Source organism: Phodopus roborovskii, unplaced genomic scaffold (assembly GCF_943737965.1).
Source record: "Phodopus roborovskii unplaced genomic scaffold, PHOROB, whole genome shotgun sequence".
Classification (NCBI taxonomy): Eukaryota; Metazoa; Chordata; class Mammalia; order Rodentia; family Cricetidae; genus Phodopus; species Phodopus roborovskii.
This window is the reverse complement of record NW_026125902.1, coordinates 297,184-321,115: the sequence shown is the minus strand read 5'-3', so window position 1 is coordinate 321,115 and position 23,932 is coordinate 297,184. Positions and strand designations below refer to the sequence as shown.

Sequence of the window (23,932 nt, the reverse complement as noted above, 5' to 3'; positions counted from 1 at the left end):
AGTGGTGGCAAGAAGGGGGACAGCATTGGAAAAGGAGCAGGACAGGCCCCTTCAAGTCCTACTAGTAGAAAGATAATTTTGTAAAGAAAGGTCAGGGAAGGGTAAAAATCTTCCACCAAATACTGAGTTAGCTGTAAAAACAGTCTACAAACACTAGTTCTAATGACTAACATAAAAGCATCTTTACATACCACTGGTAAAGAAAGGACTATCAGCCACAAATTGCTTTTATAGTCACCTTTATTTATTTATCCACCAAATATGTGTTGTTACTATGGAGCAGGCAGTGTGTTAGGCATTAAAAATTTTTGCAGGCCTATGTTGGCTTTTCAGCTGTCAGACTGAGGTTCATGAGTTCCCACTTGCTCAGGTCCACTGGCTCTGTGTGTCTTCCCATCATAGTCTTGCTCCTCTGTTCGTCACTCCTCCCTCTCTACAACTAGAGTTGAGGAGTTCAGACCAGGTGGGAATCTCTGCCCCCTCCTTCATCAGCCACTAGATGACATGACAGCTCCAGGATGGGATTTAAGGTAGTCATCAATCTCATTATAGGGGAAGATCATTTAAGGTAGCCTCTCCACTATTGCTTAGAATCCTAGTTGGTGTCATCCTCGTGGATCTTTGTACAATTCCATAGTGCTAGATTTCTCTTTAAACCCATAATGGCTCCCTCCACTGTTGTGTCTCTTTTCCTGATCCCAAACCAGGCCCCCTGAACAGACTTCATCCAGTGGCTGATGGAAGCAGAGGCAGGCACCCACAGCTAACCACTGAGCCATGCTCCTGGAGTCCAGTTGTAGAGCAAAGGAGTCAAGACTGTGCTGGAGAAACCCACAGAAACAGTTGACCTGACCTAGTGAGAGCATGGGGACCCCAGACTGACAGCTGGGGAACCAGCATTGGAACAAATCAGGCCCTCTGAATGTGGGTGACAATCGGGAGGCCTGTGCAGTCTATGGGACCTCTGACAATGGAACTAATATTTATCTCTAGTGCATGAATGGACTTTGGGAACCCATTCCCTCTATTTCAGCCCAGATGCCTGAATGATGTGTCAAACTTTGATGATCCCCCATGGAAGGCCTCACTATACTTGGGGAGTGGGTAAGGGGTGGGTTGGGAGGGTCGATGGAGGGCATGGAAGGATGGGAGTGAGAGGTATCGGGGCACTGATATGTAAAATGGGACTGTTTTTAAATTGAAAAAAAATTAAAAAATAAGAAGAAAAAACAAGAATTGATATGGTCTCTATTCTCTTAGGCTTGCTCCTTGCAACACATCTTATAGGTACATACCACTTGTGGTCACATGCAGTTAAGGATAACTATGAATAAGGCCTGATACTCAAAACATGAGGCTTTTTTTTTTTTACTCTATTTCATGGTTTTTGAGCATGAACTTAGTAGATGGTGACATGTCACAATTCCCAGCATACAGATAAGGAAATGTCACACTTTAATATGGACATTCATCATATATACAGTTAGGGAAGTGCTGGGGTCACTACCTAAGCTGGCTAAGTCAGTCATGCATCATCACTTCTGGACAATCTTCAGTGACTTCTTCAGAAGTCCCACTGTGATCTGATGTGACTAATGGGATCTAGCAGAGCTGTAAGAATTGAACTCAAATTCAATGACATCCTAGTGTCAGATAGTTAATCTTTGAATATAATGCAGGTCCTCGAATAGAGGGATATCAGTTTCATTTAATTTTCAAAATGGTTTATACAAAAAGAAATACTAAGCAAATAAGGAGGGATAAAGAGTAAATGTTGAGCCCAAACAAAAATCAATACTTAGTACTTCTAATGTGTTGGCATACTCTATGAGATTATGTTTGTTAGTATCTTAAGATAGTTGATAACAGTCAAATATCCAGAGAACAAAAGCCAGTCCACCAAGATTTAGATAGTTAGAAGAACCATTCTCTTATTGACCATTTTTGTTTGAAGATTCAAACAATGTAATTTTTGTCTTGCAAAGGTCAGTCCTTTTGCACTGCAGCCAGTGTTTCCTAGTCATTTTAAATCCATGCTATCAGAATGCTTTCTCATGGCATCAGGTTTTTTGCCTTAGCACTGATTATATGCATTATTTGTCTCAGTTGTCACATAACAGCCACAGGCATTCTGAAAAGGTTTTTTCAAACTACAGAGACCTCTTCAGCAATATCAATGCATGTCTCTAAAACTATATAACATATAATTCCTTGCATTATATAAAACTTTAAATATAACTCTAACCAAATCTCATATTTTTATGCTTCTTAATGCCAAAAGTAATATGTGTGTGTGTGTATGATGTTTTCAACTGCACTACTGATTAAATATTTTTTATTTACCATTGTTTTTTCCCATTTCAAATCACCAGCTACTTAAAATGCTCAAGAAAGAAATCCTCCCTAATCTTAGTAAGGCATAGTCTAATCCCATAGCCCACAATCAGTTACCACAGAGATATTAGACCAGAAACCAAAAAGAAGTAAAGAAAAGTGAAGCCAAACAAAAGTAGAAATATAAATGTATTAAAGAGGAGTAAGGATGGTATACTGTGAGACTGCTGGAAACCTGGGTTATTAATGATGAAGCTAAACAATCATTTGTATTCATGTCTGGGCAACCAGAGCAGTTTAAGGCCTCCTTACCATTACTTGTTGAATCATAGCTATCCATCCAGTTGCCTGATTCCAGCTCATCATAGTCTTCATCATAATCTTCACTGTACAGCTTACCCTCAGGTCCAGGGTCCATGAAACTTAAGTGTGTGCAGCAAGATGTTCTTAAAAACTCTGACAATTTACCTGTCTGGATCCTTACAATTACAGGGTAGACAGAAACAGAAAACCAGAGATCATCTTTTTAAAAGATATACAAATAAGCCACAGTTATCAATAAAATAAAGTTTGGCATGTTTTAATATGTTAGGGACAAGATATTTAAAGAAAGACCAATAATTAGAGTTCCCAATCCTCCAACAGAGTAGTTCTACTCTCTTCCTTTGCTGCATATTATGCTAAATGTCTAGTTTAAAAAACTACATTAGCTATTAGAAAGGTAAACAGAAAATGAAAATAAAACATATAAATTTATCAAATTATTAAAAAATACTATTGGGGCTAGAGAAACTGCTAAGTGGCTTAGAGTACTGGATGCTGTTCCAAAGGACCTAGGATCAATTCCCAGCACCCAAATGGTAGCTCTCAACTGTCTGTAACTCCAAGTCTAGGTAATCTGGTACTCTGTCAGTCTCTGTGAGAATCAGGCATACACACACAGTGCACTGACATACATGCAGGCAAAACTCTCAAATACATAGAATAAAATAAAAAGAAATCTTAAAACATTTAAAAAATAGCATCAAAAGAGCATTTTGGACATAGACAATAATTGAAATTTTTATACACTGTAATAAATTAAGTTGAATCATATAATTCTCTACTTAATAAGCCAATTACAAAACTCCGAATGAATTTAGTAGTATCAATTTTCTAAAGAAGCATGTTCAAAGGGGCTACCAATGGCCAAACCTTGGATAATTTGAAAAATGAAAGCAATTAGTAACAGAAGTGGGTCATGATGTATTGAATAAAATAAGAACCCAAAGAATATATATTAATAATAAATTACAAAATATTTTCTATATATAAGAATCCCAAGTTAAAGTGAGCATTGGTTTATATGTGTGTATACAGACAGACAAAATGCTATTTTACAACACAGTAATAGTTCCTCCATGCACAAATGGATGGAAGTGGTCACTAATGTGCCTCCTGAGATGGTATCTTGAAGAAGACAGTAAACTCTTATAACCGTGTGTGCTGTCTCAGTATCTATCTCAATCTTTCTCATATGATAGGCATGCTCAAGAATTATTGACAGTTTATTGTGCTACATCTCCCCTGCTCAGGGTACAGGTCACTTACCTTGCCCCACCAAAATAGCCATCCTGCATTTTTCGGAGTGCTGCCAGGATGCTTGAATTCAAGCTGGTTCCATCTTCATCTTAAAATGGAAAGATTTTAAAAGCAATATCTGTTGTTTAAACTTAGAAGTAGGAAGAAATTTTTCAATTATTTCAAACCAACATTGTGTGATGAGACACCCTTATTGAACATCTTGTGCTTCAATGATTAATGTGAGGATCAACATCACTGTAGAATGAGCAAATGGTAAAGATTAAGTTCTTCAGAGCATTATTTCCTCACAAGTAACCAGCACTGTTAACAACATCAACTATTTATCAAATGCCTATGACACAGACTATTGATAAATCAACCTACCTCCATCTTAGGCCTAAAAGCTATCTTGCAGTAAAAATAAACTAGATATATTCCTACTTATGAATAAATCTCTGTTTCTTACAAATGGTTCTATACTGCCTATTCCAGGAAACAGCAACGATGTCTTTGTTTCAAAAAGTTGGTTTTTGTTTTGGTTTCAGTTTTTCTTTTCTTTTCTTTTCTTTTTTGGTTTCAGTTTTTCAAGACAGATTTTCATGGAACCTCAAACTCAAGACATCTGCCTGCCTTTGCCCCTCAAGTGCTAGGATTAAAGGTGTATTTCACCACTGTCTGGCTTCAAAAAATTTTTTGTTTTGGTTAACATTTCAAACATGTTTAACCAAGCAATCAACATGGCCTAGGTTTTTTTTTTATTGGTATTCATTTCAGTAACTTGAATCCACAGATATAATCAGTGTATAACCAGAGAGTTACAAGTAAACACAGATTATACATGCTAAGTTCTGCTCACATAGGTCACATGTGCAGGTACATGAATTAGAAGCTTGCATCTAGAATTATGGCCAAACTGTTTTTAAAATGCAGAAATGTAAAATCACATCCTGAAAATATAGAGATGGTTCACACACTTCAAAACTCAAATGTTCCTTATACCAGAGATGTATGACAACTACAGGATTCAAGTGACAAGCTGTAGGGAGCCGTCCCTGCATTCTCCATTACAAGATGGCGCCTGCATCCGGCAGGCACCGAATGGTAAACAAGCTAGTGCGCAGGCGCTGGGTAACTTTCCATCCCTTGGGTTCTGCCTCTCCCGTGGCGTCATATGGGCTGATGGGCTGCAGCCAATCAGGAGGTGACACGTCCGAGGCAAAGGTTGTAAACCTATATAAGGGTTGGGTTTTGGATGTTTGGCATCTCCGCTCTGTAAGCTTATGCTCTCCCTCTCAAGATGCATTAAAGCTTTACTGCAGAAGGATCCTGAGTGTGCCGCGTCATTCTTGCTGGCGAGATGGTAGCACGGGACAACAAGCAATGTGTTTTCAAGAAATTAATACTGGTCAAAGAGAACAAGGATATTTTTACATTTCACTGAAACATTTGACTACTAGAATAGGAAACCTAGCAGGAACTCAGGGAAAAAATTACAAATATTAAGCCAATATCACTTAATATTTCTTATCACTTAAACAGCATGACATTAAAAGAAAACTGCACCTGGATTCAAATGACCAATCTCACAAGAATGAAGTTCTCTAAAAATGAAATGCAACCAAAACAGCTTCCAAAGTCAAATGAAAAGTTTGCAAGGCTCAGATTAAAATGTGGAATGTTTTAGATGAAAAGTAATAAAAAAATACAATTGGTTTTGTTCTTTATTGAATGGAATCAAAAGCTGACATTTCTTTGAAGCCTTAAAATTATGAATTTCACTTTTCTGAATGGTTCTGTTATCTTTCTCTTAGTGGTGTAAGTTGTTTTCCATAGCTTACAACAGTCAATCTCTAGGAAGTACATTTGTCTGTTGCCATTCTGATGAAACAAAAACTTTTTCCTTAACTTAACTGTATGTGCACTTTCTGCTATAACACTTAAACACATGAACAGACATCTATTATTTTTCCACTAAAGCAAAAGAGTACAATAGTTTTCTAACGATCAGTATTGTATTTTAAAAAGGTTAACATTAAAGTCAAAGAACCATTCTTTTCCTTTAAATAATTAAGCTTCTTGTATAGCTTAAGTTTCCTTCTCTTGTCTCCATTCTTCTGCCAATTTATTCAGAAATTTCTTTAATTTCTGATAATGAGGAAGGCTGCTACAATGAGTATTCTTTGCAACTTCTTAATTTGTATAAAAGAATGGACACAGCTTACAGTAAAACCCCTTTTAGGTATCACATAGTCTATACCAACAGGAACATTAGACTGATATGGTCCAATTCTTTTTTTAATTAATTTATTTTATTTTATATAATAAAGTCCAATTAAATGAAAACAAACATTTATACACAATATTTGGGAATTTGGGCGTTGTTCTTTCCAAACTACTTCTTGCTGGTAAGGGGCGCTGTCATGGGGGATTCGAAGAAGATTCAGAAATCCTGGCTGTAGTCTGTAAGGCTGCTTTGTCCAGCTGTTTTGAATGAAGGATCACCTTGTATTCTGTTTCAGGTGGTCTGGCGTGATCAAATCACATTAGTCTGGAAGGAATCCACATCTTTTCATTTTCTGTGGAAACAAAATAGAAATCCTTTTCCCCAGTAACTTGTCCTTCAACTTAAATTTTGGAGTAAAAAAAAAATGATATGGTCCAATTCTATACTCATCTAGAATTGTATAGTCCTCCTTGCTTTCATCATTTTGGCCGTCTGCATTTTCACTTGTGTCTTTGTTTGAATCATCAGTATTCTCAGAAGATTCAGCACCTGGTTCTGTATTTTTCCTCATTTTTAATCCCATTTTCCAATGCAGCTTGATTTTCTTGATCAAGTAAGTTCCTCCATCTTGTCCACCTTTTTAAGTTTTTTCTTGGATGCTGCTGAAGCACTTGCATCTTTTTTTCACAGCTTTATCTGAAGGCTCCTTTTCCCCATCAGATGATACATCCCCTAAATTAGCTAGATCATTCTCATCACCCACTGAACTACCACTTTCTAGGAGAGCTGCTGATTTTTCCTCAACCACAAGCAGCTCATTTTCAAACTCAAGAAGCATACTGGGTTCCTGTTCTGCCTGATCATTCTTAGTAGCTTTTTCACCATCTTCACCGGACTTCTCTTCTTGTTCTTTACCCTCAGCTGGTCTCTCAGTCTTTTGTGAACCATCAGACTTCGATTTCTTATCACTTGGTGATTCTTTTCCACCTGGAGAATAGGATCTTTTTTCAGTAAGTCAATGCCTCTGTTAGGAATCCTCAGCACTAATTTTTTATATTTTTCAGACAAGTCAACTTTAACACATCTTCCCTGAAACCAAAGTGTCTTCTTCAGACAATGGTCAACCATTGCTATTGCATCTTCTCTGGTTTCCATCTCAATAAAAGTCCTACGTTTCATTCTCATCAATATGTTAATTCTTTATTTTCCCATAAGGCTCAGCAAGCTTGAGGATGGCACTGTCAGAATAGCCAGAATGTGGTAAATTGCTGAGATGTATCACACATCCAAGTTCTTGCTTTTGATCAAACTTCTGATCTGGTTTTCCTTCAGGTTTCTTTATTTGCTTATACTTCTGGGATAAATGAACTCTCACCAGCTTGCCAAATACTAATGCTGGTATGGTTGTATAATAATCCACTGCAGCCTGAGCATCTTTTGTGGTTGCCATTTCAATAAATGCTTCATGAATTTTATTTAAAATCAGATGACTTGAAATGACTCCAAATGGTTCTACCAGTTGTAATAGTTGGTATCTCCAGTTTTTTCCTCACTGAAAATCCATAATGTGAACAACTCGGCTGGTTTCCACTCTGCCTTTTTGCCTGTGTCTTGGTCCTTGTAGGTTCCCATTACCAGAACCCAGATTTCCTCTTGGCCCAACTGCTGGTCCTCCAAAATGAAATGAAGGAGGTGGAGGTCCCAGAATTCCTGGTGCTGGGTCTGTAGATTGCTGCAGCATGAACCCATTGTGTGTCCTGTATCATTGTCAGAATTCCATTCTGGGTAGATTTCAAGAAGAAGCTGGCATCGATGACTGTGACTTGCTCCATTGATATGTTGACTCCACTCCTTATTAGAATGAACTGGCAAATCACATATAGAGCACAGATGGGGATAACCCTTTGGTAAGAGTCCATGGAAGTCCTCAATATTGTTACATGGAGGAGTGCCCCTCTTTCTCTCAAAGAGAGATCTCTCTTGTAAGGGGCCAGGGCTGTGTCCCATTCTCTCATACTCACTGTCAAATTTATGATAGTTATGTGAGGTCTCACCAAAAAAATGAATCATCCCTACACCGTTCTCCATCTCTTAATCTGTCATCTTCATAATCCATTCTGTCATAATAACCAGATTCTTGAGAACTACTTCCATGGTCATAATCAAGCACTGGGTTGAGACTAGGACCATAGTCATCAAAGCTATGTCTTCTAAAGTGCCTTTTTTCTTCCCAGTCATCCTTAGGTGGCTCCCATGTAGCAGATATGCAATCTCTACCATAACTCAATGTAGGGCCTTCTTTAGTTCTCCTCCTTTTAAGCTGTAGAAGGATTTGGGGCAAGTTCTCAGGAGTAATCTTGTCCTCTGGATAGTGACTCAGTTCATCTAAGTCTCTAACAGAAAGACCAAAGCTGGCCAAAATATTACTGGCCTGGTCTGCATCTCCACGGTGTTGAGAAGACAAAGGGAGTGGACCTCTACTTCCAATGTTAAATATAGACTGCAAATTATGGGAAGATGTATTAGCAGAAGACAGTATGCTATGAGCTCCTTGTTGATTCAATGGAGAACTCATTCCAAGATTCATTAAACTAGCAAAGCATACAGTTCATCCTTCCAAGAGATGCATTCTTAAAAACTGGGTAGCAGCAGCAAGAAGGCCTATTCCTGCTACAAACAGTTCACACCCATAACCCTGCGAGTCCCTATTGAGAGATTACTGCTGGAATGACTTGGACATTGTAGAACTATCTCTTGTCTATTTTACAGATCAAAAAATTTTTTTTTAAAAAACGGCGAAAAAGAAAGCTCAAACTAGAAAGCTAGGTTTAAATTTGCTTCAAAAATGGTAACGCCAAGAAAAAGGATCACTAAGAACTGTAGAATCTTCTTCAAGATGAGAACCAGCAGACAACTCTTAGGGGAAGGGAGAGGGGAAAGACTCAAAAACTTTTTATGACCATTTTGCAACCTTGGCTTTGTTTCAAAAGGTTGTGATAACTATGCTGTTATGAATGCTTTGTAATGTTGCTACTGTAACCCTGCCTATTTGCATGCCAAATTCCCCATTAGGAAACCCCTAACCCCTGACCTATGAAACTCTTATCTTGTCCATGTCCAAGGCATGGACTTCACATTAGGGGGAGGCAGCCTGTGTACATGAATAAAACAACTTGCTTTATTTGATTGCTTGCTTTAATTAACTTGGCCATAATGATTTGGGTTGGTGGTCTTTCTCCTTGAATCATTGGGATTAGCAGATTAGCATTATGATAAGCATCTCACAGATGGCATCTTAGTAAGGGTTTCTATCACAGAGACAACAAAATAACCAAAAAAGCAAGTTGGGGAAGTAGGGGTTTATTTGGCTTACACTTCAACATTGCTGCTCATCACTGACGGAAGTCAGGAAAGGAATTCAAACAGGGCAGGATCCTGGAGGCAGAGCTGATACAGAGGCCATGGAAGGGAGCTGCCTACTAGCTTGTTCACTATGGCCTGTTCACTATTACTTACTAGCTTGTTCACTTTATTATAGAATGCAGGACCAGTAGCCTAGGGATAACTCCACCTACCATGGGCTGGGCCCTCCTCCATCAATCACTAATTGAGAAAATGCCTTAAAGCTGGATCTAATGTAGGCATTTCCTCAACTGAGGCTCCCTCCTCTCTGCTGACTCTAACTTGTGTCAAGTTGACACATAAAACCAGCCAGTACAGATGGTATCACTCATAATAATACGTCTTGATCTCTATCAGTCTTTCTCTCCCTCCTTTCCTCCCTCCCCCGTGTGTGTGTGTGTTGTGTGTGTGTGTGTGTGTGTGTGAGTGTGTGTGTACATAAAATCTACAAGGGTAATAATTATCTGGTTTTTATGTGAAGCTGATGATAGTCTTATGTTTTGCTTTTCCTAATTTGCCCTTTCTAATAGCACTCAGGAGACAGAGGTAGGACAGTCATGAGCTCAAGGTCAGGCTGGTCTACATAATGAGTTCCACAATAGCCTAGGATATACAGAAGACTTTGCTTCCAAAACACCAAACAAAATAACAAAAATAATAAAAGCCAGACAAATTGGTGCACATCTGTAATCTCAGTACTTGGGAGGCAGAGGCAGGAAGATCAGGAGTCCAAAGTTAGCCTTAGCTATATATCAAGTTTAAAGACAGTTTAAGTTACATATGTTGTGGAATAATCCTTCTGTATACTGTGAAGATGTGTTGTACTCATTGTTAATAAAAAGCTGATTGGCCAATAGCTAGACAAGATTTTTGAGGCATAGAGAATGCTGGGAAGAGGGAGAGCAGAGTCTTGGGAGTTGCAAGGAGATGCAGAAGATTAACCTGCCATACTGAGAAAGATACTGAGCCATGTGGCAGGGCCTAACAAGGATGAGCTAACGGGCCCCAGACTGATAGCTGGGAATCCAGCATGGGACTGACTCAGACCCCTGAATATGGGTCTCAGCTAGAAGGACTGAGAAGTCTAAGGGACCTCAGACAGTGGAACCAGGATGTATCCCTGGTGCACAAAAGGACCTTGTGGACACATCCCTCATGGAGGGATAACTGCCTTAACCTAGAGACAGGAGAGAAGTCCTAGTCCCTACTTCAAATGACTTGACAGATTTACATGACCCCACCTGGATGGCATTGCCCTACATGTGGAATTGGGGTGGGAGGATGGGAGGGGAGGGTGGTCAGGGTGCATGTGAGGGGGCAGAGAGGGTAAGAGGGAGGGAGGGAGAAAGGGAAGGAGGGGGAACTGGGATCGACATGTAAAATAAAAAATAAATAAAAAAAGAAACAGGTTAATTTAAAATGTAAGAGTTAGCTAATAAAAACTGAGCTATTGGCTGAGCATTTATAATTAATAATGAGTCTCTGTGTGGGAATGGCTGGTGGGACAGAGCTGATCAGCAATCTAGATGAAAAACCCCACCTACATACATAAGATCCAGTCTTAGAAATCAAACAGGGTAAGTGAGATTGCTCAGTGGGTGAAAACACTTGCTTCTAAGCCAGATGACCTGAGTTTGATCCCTGGAACACACATGATGGAGAAGACTAATTTCTGCAAATTGCCTTCTGATCTCCACATAAGAGTCATTACATATATGCACATGTCCACATACACTAAATAAATGAATAAAACAATCAAAATAAAATAAATGCACAATATAAAATAGCTACACACAGTGTGGTTAATGCCTGAAATCTCAGCATTTGGGAGGCTGAAGCAGGAAAACTGCTATAGGTTAAACTAACTTGGTGAGATTCAAGGCAGGTAGGCCTTAGTGTGAAACTAGTCTTAAAAGAATTAAAGAGCAAAAAGAAAAAGGAAAAAAGGAAAATTGAATAGAACAAAACAAAATGGCATTTGTATCATCTTTTCCTATTTTTAATATAACCAATGCAGGGTATTATCTTCTCATCTCACATGTGCATTAATTTCCTTGATGTCAGTTTACTCCAATGACAGTACTACTAAGTGTACTGTCACCAACTAATATCCCCTAAATACAACTCATTTCATGCTACTCCTTACTAAAAAAAATCTTTTGAAAGCTTAAACTTCTCATATAACTTGTTTGAAATGTCTCTGATTATTTTCAGAGAAGTTTTCCTAATCTGATCCTACCTTACATTGCCAGTTTTGTTTCTCATAGTACTCTAATCTGTTCAGGTTGTCTCTTTCCCAGTCTCACATACAGGCTCATCCCTCTGTCCAGGACTCATTCATGGCATCCCCTACCTCAGTTAAGAACTCATTTTTCTTTCCTCTTCCTATGTAAATATTCACAATTCCATGGGCAGGAGAGATGACTCAGTCCTTAAGGTCACTTGTTGCTCTTTGGAGGACGCAGGTTCTGGTCCCAGCACCCACATCAAGTGTTTCACAAAAACCTGTGCCTCTAGCTCCAGGGGGTCTCACAGCATCTTTTGACCTCTGAGCATGTGTGCACTCATATGTATTTTACAAATCTTGTTAAAAACAAAAACCAAAACAGGAAATTCAAAAGCCTAAGTTCCTAATCAGCTGAAATTTCTTTTTTGGCACCCTGATAGCTTTCAGTGTTTTAGTACCTTGTAATGTAGTATCTTGAGTTTGCCTGTTATTATATTACTTTGCCTTTTAAATTAAACTGTACACTATCTCAAGACAATTGTCAGAATACATTAGTTATTAAATGGGAGCTTGTTATTGTCCCAAGTAAGGAAAAAAAGACAAAAAGAACAAAAATTACCCTACTTTCTCAGGTCCTGCTATTTTGTAGTCCTTTTCAAATGTGGCCAAAATTCCTACCAGTATGTCTGGATTTTTGAATGATTCATGACAAAGGGTTCTTTTTCATGAAAAGGAATTCTATGAACTTTGGCAGTACACACAGACCATTGGAAGAAAAGCAGAGACACAGAAACAAAGCAGCAGGAACTCAGAACAATAAAGCCTTTCCTTGTAAGGAAACATCTTTCCCTGCCCCCAATACAAAATCAAAAATCTTTGTACTTTAATGCTCCTAGATCTTACTTATTCAGTAAAACAGGCTTTGGAAGGAGAAGCTTGGGAATTTCCTTATAAATCTTGATCCACTGGAGTAAAACAGTACTCTCTTTAAAAAGAACTGTTGAATAAAATTTTTGGAAAACTTACTCAGAAGTCAATTAACTAAAGCTAGTCTCTGCTCCAATTTTACATTATGGCTTTCAAACCATGTGAACTATTCTTATGCATTCATTTGTTTTATATTTATCATCTGTCTCCACCTCCTAAAACATAAACTTAAACAGAACAGAAACCTTGCTGGCCTATCACCCTTTGTGTCCAGAACTTAGAAAATTGTCTGTCACAAAAGATAAGCTGGTGAGTACTTCTCTGCAGTGGGATGCTGAAGGACTACACATATGACTTATTTCACTCATTCCCTTACCAAGCATGGTGTGTGATATGGGGAAAGTGATGGTGGGCTGGCCCGTCATCCTCCAACGGCTGCAGAGGTAGGAGAGATCTGTTCTAAGCATTTCTACTATCATCTTGTTGTCCAGCGCCAGGTAGAACTGTTGCTGGTCTATAAACTGGATAAAGGAAAAACAAACATTCAGAAAAATTTGCTTTTACAAATATCATATAATTTTTCAATGTTCATTTATTCATAAAGCATATATGTCACAAAGGAAACAGTACTCTCAAATTTAATGTCTAATAATTCCCAAAGTATGTGGTGGTCAGTGGTATGCACAATAGTTTCTGATATTTTTACCCTTTTTTTTTGGATTTATCGAGACAGCTCCTTTGTGTAGCTTTAACTGTCCTGGTATCTACCTCTGCTTCCTGAGTGTTGGGATTAAAAGCATGCGCCACCACCGCCCAGCTAGTTTCTTATATTTTTAAAATGTGTTACTGCCTACAAATCTTTTCAAGTATATAGGTTCATTAAATCCTATAACCACCTAGTACAGGCAGCTCCCCCTCTCCCTCCTCCTTTTCTTCCTAATTTCTCACTGTGAATTCATAATGCCCCTGCTCTGTAATTCCTGAGTTCTGGGATTACAGGCATGCACCACTATTCTCACCTTGCCATTTTTCTGTTAATATAAAGAATAAGACTCAGAGACAGTTTGTAGACTAGTATACACATCTGTTTAGTAAATTGAAAAGTTAGAAATAGAGGCTAGGATCAGTTCATCTTTTGTCTATGTCTATCTTAGATACACTGTATTAGATATAACAGAATTGATTTTTTTCTTCCAGAAAGTATGTGCTACTAGAGATTAAACCTTGGGCCTTGTGCATGTTTAGCAAATACTTTACCATTAAGCTCCAGCTTCAGCCCTTTGTTGAAACAGAATATTCCTATATAGCTCATACACTGACCTTGTTAACCATGTTGCCCAGGTTGGTTCTAAATGCACTGGCCTGTCCTCCTAAATAGTGGGATTACAAACATGTGACACTATGCCTAACTTCCTTCCCAGAAAATAATTTCTACTACCACACACATATCTAATTGATCTTAGACCTATTATTATGTAGCTAACAAGTGCCAGGCCACCAATATGTATAGTTACAGCCTAATCATCCTTATACTTTTCTTTAAAAAGAGGATGGTGGTGGTGCATGTCCCAGTACTCAAGAGGCAGAGGCAGGCGGATTTCTGTGAGTTTGAGACCAGCCTGGTCTACAGAGCAAGTTACAGGACAGGCTCCAAAACAATACAGAGAACCCCTGTTTTGGAGAAGGAAAAAAAAAAAAAGAGGACATTGAAGATTTCTATGCAAATAAAAAAGTTCCTTCACAATAGGAAACAGTTTAGCAGTTAAATAAAATAGAGTGTGTTTCACTCATAAAAGACAAATACAGTCTTAGTTTAACTTCTGAAAATGGGGAAAATCCTCTAAGTACCTGAATATTTGGAAATTTCCAGTCACAGTTTAACACCCAGGACTACTCTTGGTAGTGACAGTCACTTGGCAAAGCGCTATGCAGCAAGTTCAATTCAGTTCAATTCAACAGTTACTGAGCCATTTAATATATGCAAGGCCCTGGGAGACTGTGACTAACCCAATTCCAGCAAATGCTTTATTTCTGCAGTCTCTTTCCCTCTTATTTCCACTCATCTCAATGCATGTTGCAGCTTATCCCACTCACCTGTGGAGTGAAAGTAAAGATTGTTTTGCGAATGTCATAGAGTTTTGATGTTCCAAGCACACCCATGAGCCTGTAGGGTCGTCCACTGAGTTTCATTCTACTGTTGCATCCTAGCACAGAATTGAGAAATGGTCAGAATATTCTTAGTGTACAAATTAAGGCAATATTTGTTTATATAGATACACACAATGTATGTATATACATATACACATACATCTACATTTCCTTCATTTTAACGTGCTTTCCCTTTACAGTTTATCTTTCTAAAATTAGAATCTATCTTGCAACCCACACCTATGTTAAGTATACCATATGTATATATATGACTATAAATATAAAACTATATTAAATACAGTTTAAGATACAATAAGGGAATTGTTCATTCACAGACATGAAGTTTTCCTAACACCAAAGGAGAAAATACATATTGTTTTAAAAATATTTTCCTCCCAAATACATTGAATATCCTTTCTTGTCATTACCAAGAGAAGAGCCCTTACTACATGTTTTTGGCTACAATATATTTGCATGAGTACTCAATTTACCTTTACCAAATATGCTGCCTTTTCATGCACACATGTATGAGTACACATGAAGGTCAGTGGAACCCCTCAGGTTTCATCCTCAGGAATATCGTTCATCTCCTTCTGAGTTCCAGTCTCTCATTAACACTCCACCAATTAGGCTAGATTTCCTGGCTAGTGAGCCCCAGGATCCTCCTGTCTCTGCCTCCCCACTGCTGGTATTACATGTATGTATACCATTCCTGACATTCTTATGTTTATTCAGGGGATCAAACTCAGGTCCTCATGATTGCAAGTTTCACCAATTGAGTCATTCCCCCAACCCTTAAACGTGCTACATTTTCAGGGTTGCTTCAACTTATAAGGGAACAGACCAGAGAATACTCAATTCCAAGTTCCAGTGAATAAAGAACTGCTCTGGCATTACCATCAAAACTAGGTTTATTTATGAATTCTTATTAGTAAAATCTTAACTGTTATTGCATATGGCGTATGTGTCATCAGGTTTTTGTGGCAAGTGCTTTTACCTGCTTAGCACATCATGCTGGCCTTTGCTAGTATCTTTTTTTTTAAAATCCAGTATTTTATAAAATTGAGAAAAAATACAATATTTATCAAAGTCTGTCTTGTTTCATTTAATATTACAATGTCCAGTTCCATCTGTTTTCTCAGACAATAAAATAATTTCAATTTTCATTAATTTCTTTCATTAACATTTGCCATTTTTAGCAAATAAGTCTTTTACCTATTTGGTTATATTCATTTCTATAGTCTGCTCTGCTTTTAATTGTGGTATAATATATCAAAAATTTAACATTCTTTTTCTTCCACATTTTCTTTTATTAAAATACATCAGTCTTTGGAACTATATTGATTGAGGAAATTCAGACTCAGAAAGAAAAATGTCACAGTTCTCCTCAACTATGGTTTCTAGCTCCAGCTCCTTAGATATGAGTATATAACCTGGAGTGACTACAGTGACAATGAAAGTAAAAAGGGACTACTGCATGGGGCAGAGAGTAATAGAGAAGAGAATAGCAGGGTGTAAGTGATCTTAGTGATTATAGTGAGAGGGAAAGTGATAAACACAGAAGAAGGAGAGTAAAATAAGTTAGGTTGCCTTGGAAAGTCATAAAGAATATTATTGATCTATCTAAAACAATATATAATACATGTAACTTTTATGTACCGTGCAGGAATAGCTCCCTTTTGAATTGCTGGTCACACTCCTTAAACATAAGCTATTGATGCTGCCTCCCAGAGTTGAAGATAACTCTCTACTGCAGAAGACACCATGTACTTAGGACACAAGATGGACCTGAAAGTCTCATCCCTAAAGTTTAGCTTTCATAGTATAGAACTAGAAGGCAATATGCAAGCCTGCAAGCAACCAGCAAACCTATTCATGTATAATGCTTGTGAATGAAAACAATGACCAGCATGGCATGATATGTCTAAGGTTGCAATGGTAGCACACATATAGTGGCAGTAACGGGCAGGTCTTTAATTGAACTAAGACCTACTCAACGAGTGAAATTGTGCTTGATACTGGAAACACAGGTAACTACCTGGGGCTAGTAAATTTATGCCACTTTATTAAACCCATATAATTCCTAACTGTTGGGAGCCATGCAGCCCAGTCTCGAATCAGCATATGACTACCTGTCTAATGGGTTTCCTCAGGACAAGGCACCGGTGCAAAAGATTCACTTGACAAGTACTAGCAGTCTATAGGACAACACAGGAATTTGCAAAATTCATGCAGCTTGAAGACTCTTTTCTCTTTCATTTTATTGCTGATTCTTTGGGAAGTTTTTAGTTTTACTTTGTCAGTCACACATGCAACAGCTGTAATTTTCCCCGGAAGTTCTGTTCTTTCTCCAGTATTTTCCCCTAAGATTCAACAGGGGGCTAATGTTTCTCAAATTATTTATCTGGAATTACTAACTCCAACTCCTAATCTTGGAAACTTTTTTGATTCAATAGAGGCAGTTGGGTACATATGAGGAAACAACACTTGGAGCATTAACCATGTCTCACAGTTCTGAAAAGGAAAGTAAGGCATGTGTACACAGAACAGGGGAAAAGCCCCCAGGAATACACATAGTGTCAACTGTTGAGAGTAAGTTCCCTGGACACCAAGCATATAGAATCAATGACAGGATCTAGTATGATCCAATGGGGAAAAGGTAATGTAAAATATGGGATGGATGGGTCAATTTTTACCACACATAGGCGCTTATATTGGTGTAGTGGGATGGGAAAAGAGTGCCTTATCAAAGTCTGCCCTTTACAGAGACTGAGGCATGTGACCCTCTTGTAGACAAGGGAACTGAATAAATGCCTATTTTACAGACATGAAAGTCTTGTCTGCATTTGAATATTGTTTTCCTTAAAGCACTATTCTCCTGTCTATTACCATTTAATGTTGTAATTCCAAGTAGCTGCCAGCTGACGTAAGTGCTTCAAGAACAGGGTGTGTCTGGCTTGATATTTAGTTAAGGCCTGATGAACTCTATGCCTAGGAATAAGGTTATGTAGGAGCTAGGAAAGTGTATTTGGGGAAGCATAAAAAGAGGACAATGAGTGCTTATATAATGATCATTATGTGTTCCTTAAAATATTATATATTTCTTAAAAATCAAAAATAAGAGCCAATAATAAAATTTTTCATTTAAGTCTGGGAGAAAATAAAACTCTGTTAAAGAATAAATAAAGATATATCAAGCTATTTGGGGTCCCTTGAGTGCAATCTACTTGGTGATCAAAAATTTTCCTTGTGCCAATACCCCTTTCCTGTCTTAGGACCTGAACATGAGCTGAGGCTGGACCCCACCACCTAACTATATTTTAAATATTTACCCTTACACCCATAAAACGTCTCCCAACAATAGACAGACTGTCATACAAAACTACAATTGTTCAAACTGCAAAGAACAAGTGACTGTGTGGTACCCAGACCCAACTAATCCATCTATAACACAAGTCCAGAACTTAAGGCTCAAGAAGCATTGGAGAAGCAGAGGTTAGGGGGTGGAAAGATTGTAAGAGTCAGAGGAAGAGGAAGTTTGCTGTGAGATTTCATCTCCCAGATACATCAGAAAAGCATCACCCATGAAGTTTCAATAACATGGCTATTGGAGGCCTTGAACAAGGATGACACCAACAGACACACTAACATGGAAAAGGGAAATCAAACAACTACAGAAAACCAAGGAATGCTAAGAGCAGAAGAAATAGTCTTTCTTGGAGAACCACCCCCAAATTGGTTACCCAATACTAAGTGCTTAGCCCTGAAACTTTACACATAGTAAATTATATAGACTAAGCAGGTTGTATTTAAAAATTTCGGTGTGTGTGTGTGTATGAGTGTGTGTGTGTACAGAGCTAGCCAATAGGAAACGCTAGTAACCGGCCAACAGTTTCAAAATTAATATAGTGTCTATGTGTGTTATTTGGAGCTGATACAGCTGTGCGACCAGGCTGGTGGAAAAGTGCTCATAACGTGTGTGTGTGTTGTGTGTGTGTGTGTGTGTGTGTGTGTGTGTGTGTGCACGTGCGCTTGTGCATGTGTAAAACAAGTAAAGAAATAAAAGTCATGAACTTGAGAGAGAGCAAAAGGATGCATAAGAATGGTTGGAAGGAGGAAAGAAAATTATGAAATTGTATTTTAATTTAAAAAAATAAAAGTTTTTAAAAGATTAAGAAAAAAAATGTAGTTTTAGTAAAGACAAAACAGTAGTATATATAACCTCAAGGTAACATACACATGTGAATGAGTATATGCTTGTGAATAGAGCTGTCATTTAAAGACTATGAACTATTTAAAAATTATATAAACTATTGAGTAGTGCTTGAATAACTTGTTTTTTTTAACAAAAAAGTTAGATTTTAATGTTGTAATATAACTTTTGAGGTATTATAATAAACCTCAAAATATCTTTTACTATTTAATAAATGTAAAAAGAAATTTTCATAAGCAAAAAAAAGTTAGATTTTTTATCAGTTTTAAATTTATCTTGTGAGTTAAAAGTAGGCCTGGAATGGTAACATATGCCTTTAATCCCAGCGCTTGAGAGGAAGAGGTAGGTGGATCTCTGATTTGAAGTTCAGCCAGGTCTACAAAGCAAGTTCCAGGACAGCCATGGCTGTTACACAAAGAAACCATCTTGAAAAAAAAAAGAAGAAAAAAGTTAAATGTAAAATTATAAACATAAAGAACTAGAATAAAATGCAATGAAAACAGATGTGGCCTAGAACTGAGTATATTTTTCTCAGTATGAAAGCAAAGGTAGAAAAGAAAAACCAAAGTATTTGCTACATACAAGTATCAAACTTAGTTGAACATGGTGGAGTTGGGGTGGGTTATGCCTGTAATCTGAGTATTTATGAGGTAGAGGCAGGAGGATTATCTGAAGTTCAAGGCTAGATTGGTATACATAGTGTAGCCTAGGTTTACAGAGTGAGACATACTCAGACCAAAATTAAGCTAGAGTAAGGACAACTCCCTCCAAACAAAACTATATTTCTCTGCACCAGGATTGGAGAGATGGCTCAGCAATTAAAAGCATGTACTGCTTTTTCCAAGGACATAGGTCCAATTCTTAGCATCCACAACACAACTCATAGCTGTCTATAACTCCTGCTATAAGGGATCCTATGGCTTCTTCTTGCCTCCATGAGTATCAGACATATTAATTGTGTATATACATACATTCAGGAAAAGTATTCATACACCTAAAATATGTAAACATTTTTAAAAATCTTCTATATAACAAATGGAAATGTAAACTTGAAAAGACAAAACAACTCAGGATATGAAAGACAAAGTACTTATACTCTTAATATATAAAAATAATGGTGGGTGGTAGTGGCACATGCCTGTAATTCCAGCATTTGGAAGGTAGGTTGATCTCTGACTTGGAGGCCAGCTTAGTCTACATAGTGAGTTTCAGAACAGCCAAAATGTGATAGTTTGAATGTAACTGACTTCCATAAGCTCAAAAGGAGTGGCATTATTATGAGGCATTTATTTGTTGAAGGAGGTGTGGCATTGTTGGAGAAAGTGTGTTACTGTGGGGGTGGGCTTTGAGGTCTACTTTGCTCAAGCTTCCCTAAGTGTGACACTCAGACCACTTTCTGTTGCCTGCAGGTCAAGATGTATAACACTCAGCTCCTTCTCCAGCAGTCTGTCTGCCTGCATACCATCATGTCACACCATGATAATAAGGGACTAAACCTCTGAACTGTAAGCAGACCACCACAATTAAATGTTTTCCTTTATAAGAGTTGTTGTGGTCATGGTATCTTCACAGCAACAGAAACCCTAACTAAGCTACACAGAGAAAACCTGACTTGAAAAACAAAGCAAAAACCCATAGAAACCAGCAAGAAAAATGTAAAGTCTATTGCAAAAACAAGAGATGGAAACAGATGGAAAATTGCTATTTTTGAAAACAGGTTAATCAAATGCTTATCAAAAATTGAAGATATTATAAGATAGGTATGAAACTGAGTTATGAGAAGCTACTTACTAAAATGGGACAGGGTTCATCATATATTGCTATGTTACACAAAGTAAACTGCAATGTCTACTCTATGAGAACATTTTCCTAAAAACAAGTGTGCTTATAAAAGCTTAATATAACCAAAATCCCACAAACAAAAACAATGGCTTCTTCAGTGGATAAATTATAAGCGTTTTAAAATCTTTTTTTTTCTGGGTTCTTTTCTGTATTTTTTTTTTAGTTTCCAGAAGTCAGTGTATACATGTCAGTTGGTAATCAGATAACTTACAACTTCTAAAAATTGGTGAGAACAAGAACGGTACATGTATTCAGATAAAACTAAACTAAATATGATTTCCCAATTTCTAAGGAAGTGAAAAAATAGTTTACACAATGAATTTCATATTTAAAAACTTATACAAAGGAAATACACACACATACACATATACACACATATGTATACATACATACATACATACATACATACATACATTACACATCTGAATAATAAAAGTTTGCCCTAACCAAAGTTTAAAGAATAAGGGGAGCTGACTGTGGTGGTGCACACTAGGAATCCCAGCATCCGTGAAGCTTGTATAAGGGAGTGTCATAAGTCTGAGTCCTTGACTCAAAACCAAATCAAACTGAACCAAACCAAATTGAACAAAACCAAACCAAACCAGAGTCAGGGTATTAGTGATATGACATTTTAGCAAGTGAGTGAGCCCTTAGGCTCATCCAGGAGCACTATACACACATGTATACATGGGGCTTTTTGAGACATGGTCTTAGACTATATATACTTTAGGCTGGCTAGAAATGCACTAAATACCTTAGGCTTGCTTACAACTTATAATAATCCTTCTGCCAAGCCATCATGCCTGGAGCATTTTCTAAAGCTAATATATGCAAAAGTATATAGCCCCCACTATATAATCATGCACTAGTAGACAGAAGTTTAAAAACAGAGGAAAATGGAAGAAATGTGCTGTTTCTATGAATTAATTTAAAATAATTTTATAAATGAAAAGTATTACTATAGCAAAATAAAAGGTAAAACACCAATGCTGGTGGAGAAGTAAAAACAGAAAAGTATATTTTAGCTTACTGATATAAAAATCAATGTTTAGTTAGTTGATTTTTCTGAGCAATAGCCTGGCAGAATATTGTAAATGCTAGGAAGCTAATCTTATCCTTATCCAGAATCCCTGTTCTGTAAATATACTCCAATGAAACAGTGATCTACACACAGGCATTTATAGAAAGAGAAAAACTTTGGAAACAACTCTATCAAAATAAGGGAATAATTATTATAAGTTTATGTAATAACATGTCTTTCAATATGAGAAAATGCATACAGAAAAGTAAGATAAACACAGAGGGCAAGTTATTATGTACACTCTGAAAGGTACTTATATGCACTAACAGAATAGAAAATAATTCATACTAAGATTTCTGTTTAGCAGGTTAATAAATTCATAAAGTGAAACATCCCATAATTAAAAAAAACTGAACATAGTAGGTGGACACCTACACTTAGTATTTGAGAAACTGTGGCAGGAGGGTCATTTGAATCTAGCTAGGAATTTGAGGTCAGCCTGGGCAACATAATAAGACCCTGTCTATAGACAGACAGACAGACAGACAGACAGACAGACAGACAGACAGACAAAACAAGATAAAAAGGAGTTGCCAATGAACTCATAAGTATCTAAAATGAGGCAGAGAACTATTTAGTTGTCATACTTAGTAATGAAGCATCTTTTTCCTTAGCATTAGTGTATTTAAAGCAATGTTGTTATTGTGAAACTGTCTCAATAATATTTTGAAGACAAGGTCTCCCTGTGTAGCATAAGCTGGCTTGAAACTTGCACCACAGTCGAGGCTAAGATTAACCATCCTCCTTCATTAGCCTCTTGGGTGGACTTGGTCACAAGATGTTTTAAAGAGATATGCATTTAACTGGTAAGATTTTTAACTGGCAGTCTGTAATTTGTGAGGAAGTACTAGGTATTGAATAGGGCTCTTTTTTTTGTACAAGGCAGACAAGCACTCTACTATTAAACTATATACTTAATCAAAAATCTTAACAAATATAACCACTTCTGGCTTGATTTAAGATTGTATTAATTTCCTGTTAATACTGTAATGAACTATTACAAATATAATAGCTTAAAACAGTACAAGTTTAGGACAGTGAAATGGTTTTGTGAGTAAAGGTACTTAATGCTAAGCTTAATGCTTAATCCCTGGGTACTACATAGTAGAAGGGGAGAATCAATTACTGCAGGTTGTCATCTGACCTTCATATATGCATGAGCATGCATGCACACACACACATACACACATACATACACACACACACGAATAAATATATGTAATTTAAATGTTTTTAAAAAGTTAAATATACCCTTATTAGTGCTAGAGATTAATGGTGCAAAGTTAGCATTAAAGAGCTAAAACTCAAACCCTAAGTATCCAGGGAGAAAATCCATTTATTGGCTCTTCCAGTTTCTGCACTTCAGGATGTAGGTATTTACATTCCTTTGCTCACAGCCTCACCACCTCCACCCACTCTTCTGCCATCTAAACTATTTCTATAGTTTTATTTTCCTTTTGATTCCCCTTTAAAAGAGATATGTGTGATTACATTTAGGGCCCATTTGGATAATTGAGATTGGAAGTTTATTCTTCTACATCTCAAAATCCTTAATTATGTTTGCTAAGTCTTCTTTGATACATAAAATAATGCTCATAGGTTTCCAGGATTATGAAGCGATGTCTGGGGTGAGACAATAGTCATCGTTCCACAGTTCACCCCTTGGGCACTGAGGATACACATTCCTTTCCCCGGTAAAATAATATTTATCCCATCCCAACATCCCCTAAACTCTTTTAATATATAATAGCATCAAACTAAGTCCAATATCTTCCCAATATCACCAGCCAGTCAAAATATACTTTAATGAGGTATGAATGAGAATCTTGGTAAGTGTCATCCTGGGACAAGATTCCTATCCATTAGCAGACCATTATAACTAGAAAATACAATTTCTGCTCCTTAAAGGCAGTAGCAAGATTGGTTATAAACAATGGAAATTCCCATTATAAAAAGAGAAAATGGAATAAA

At 37.3% G+C, this 23,932-nt stretch overlaps 1 protein-coding gene and 1 pseudogene across 3 annotated transcripts in view; both read right to left on the bottom strand.

Annotated features, from left to right (window-relative positions):
- Nucleotides 1-23,932, bottom strand: part of Phka1 (phosphorylase kinase regulatory subunit alpha 1) — a 141,177-nt gene that overhangs the window by 59,532 nt on the left and 57,713 nt on the right. For all 3 annotated transcript variants that reach the window (XM_051178933.1, XM_051178934.1, XM_051178935.1), the window contains exons 15-18: nucleotides 14,772-14,881; nucleotides 13,054-13,198; nucleotides 3,925-4,003; nucleotides 2,647-2,813 (exon numbers count right to left, since the gene is read on the bottom strand). In XM_051178933.1, the coding sequence (XP_051034890.1) occupies nucleotides 2,647-2,813; nucleotides 3,925-4,003; nucleotides 13,054-13,198; nucleotides 14,772-14,881 (501 nt within the window). The remainder of the gene's footprint in view (nucleotides 1-2,646; nucleotides 2,814-3,924; nucleotides 4,004-13,053; nucleotides 13,199-14,771; nucleotides 14,882-23,932) is intronic.
- On the bottom strand, nucleotides 5,601-8,905 carry LOC127217939 (matrin-3-like; annotated as a pseudogene).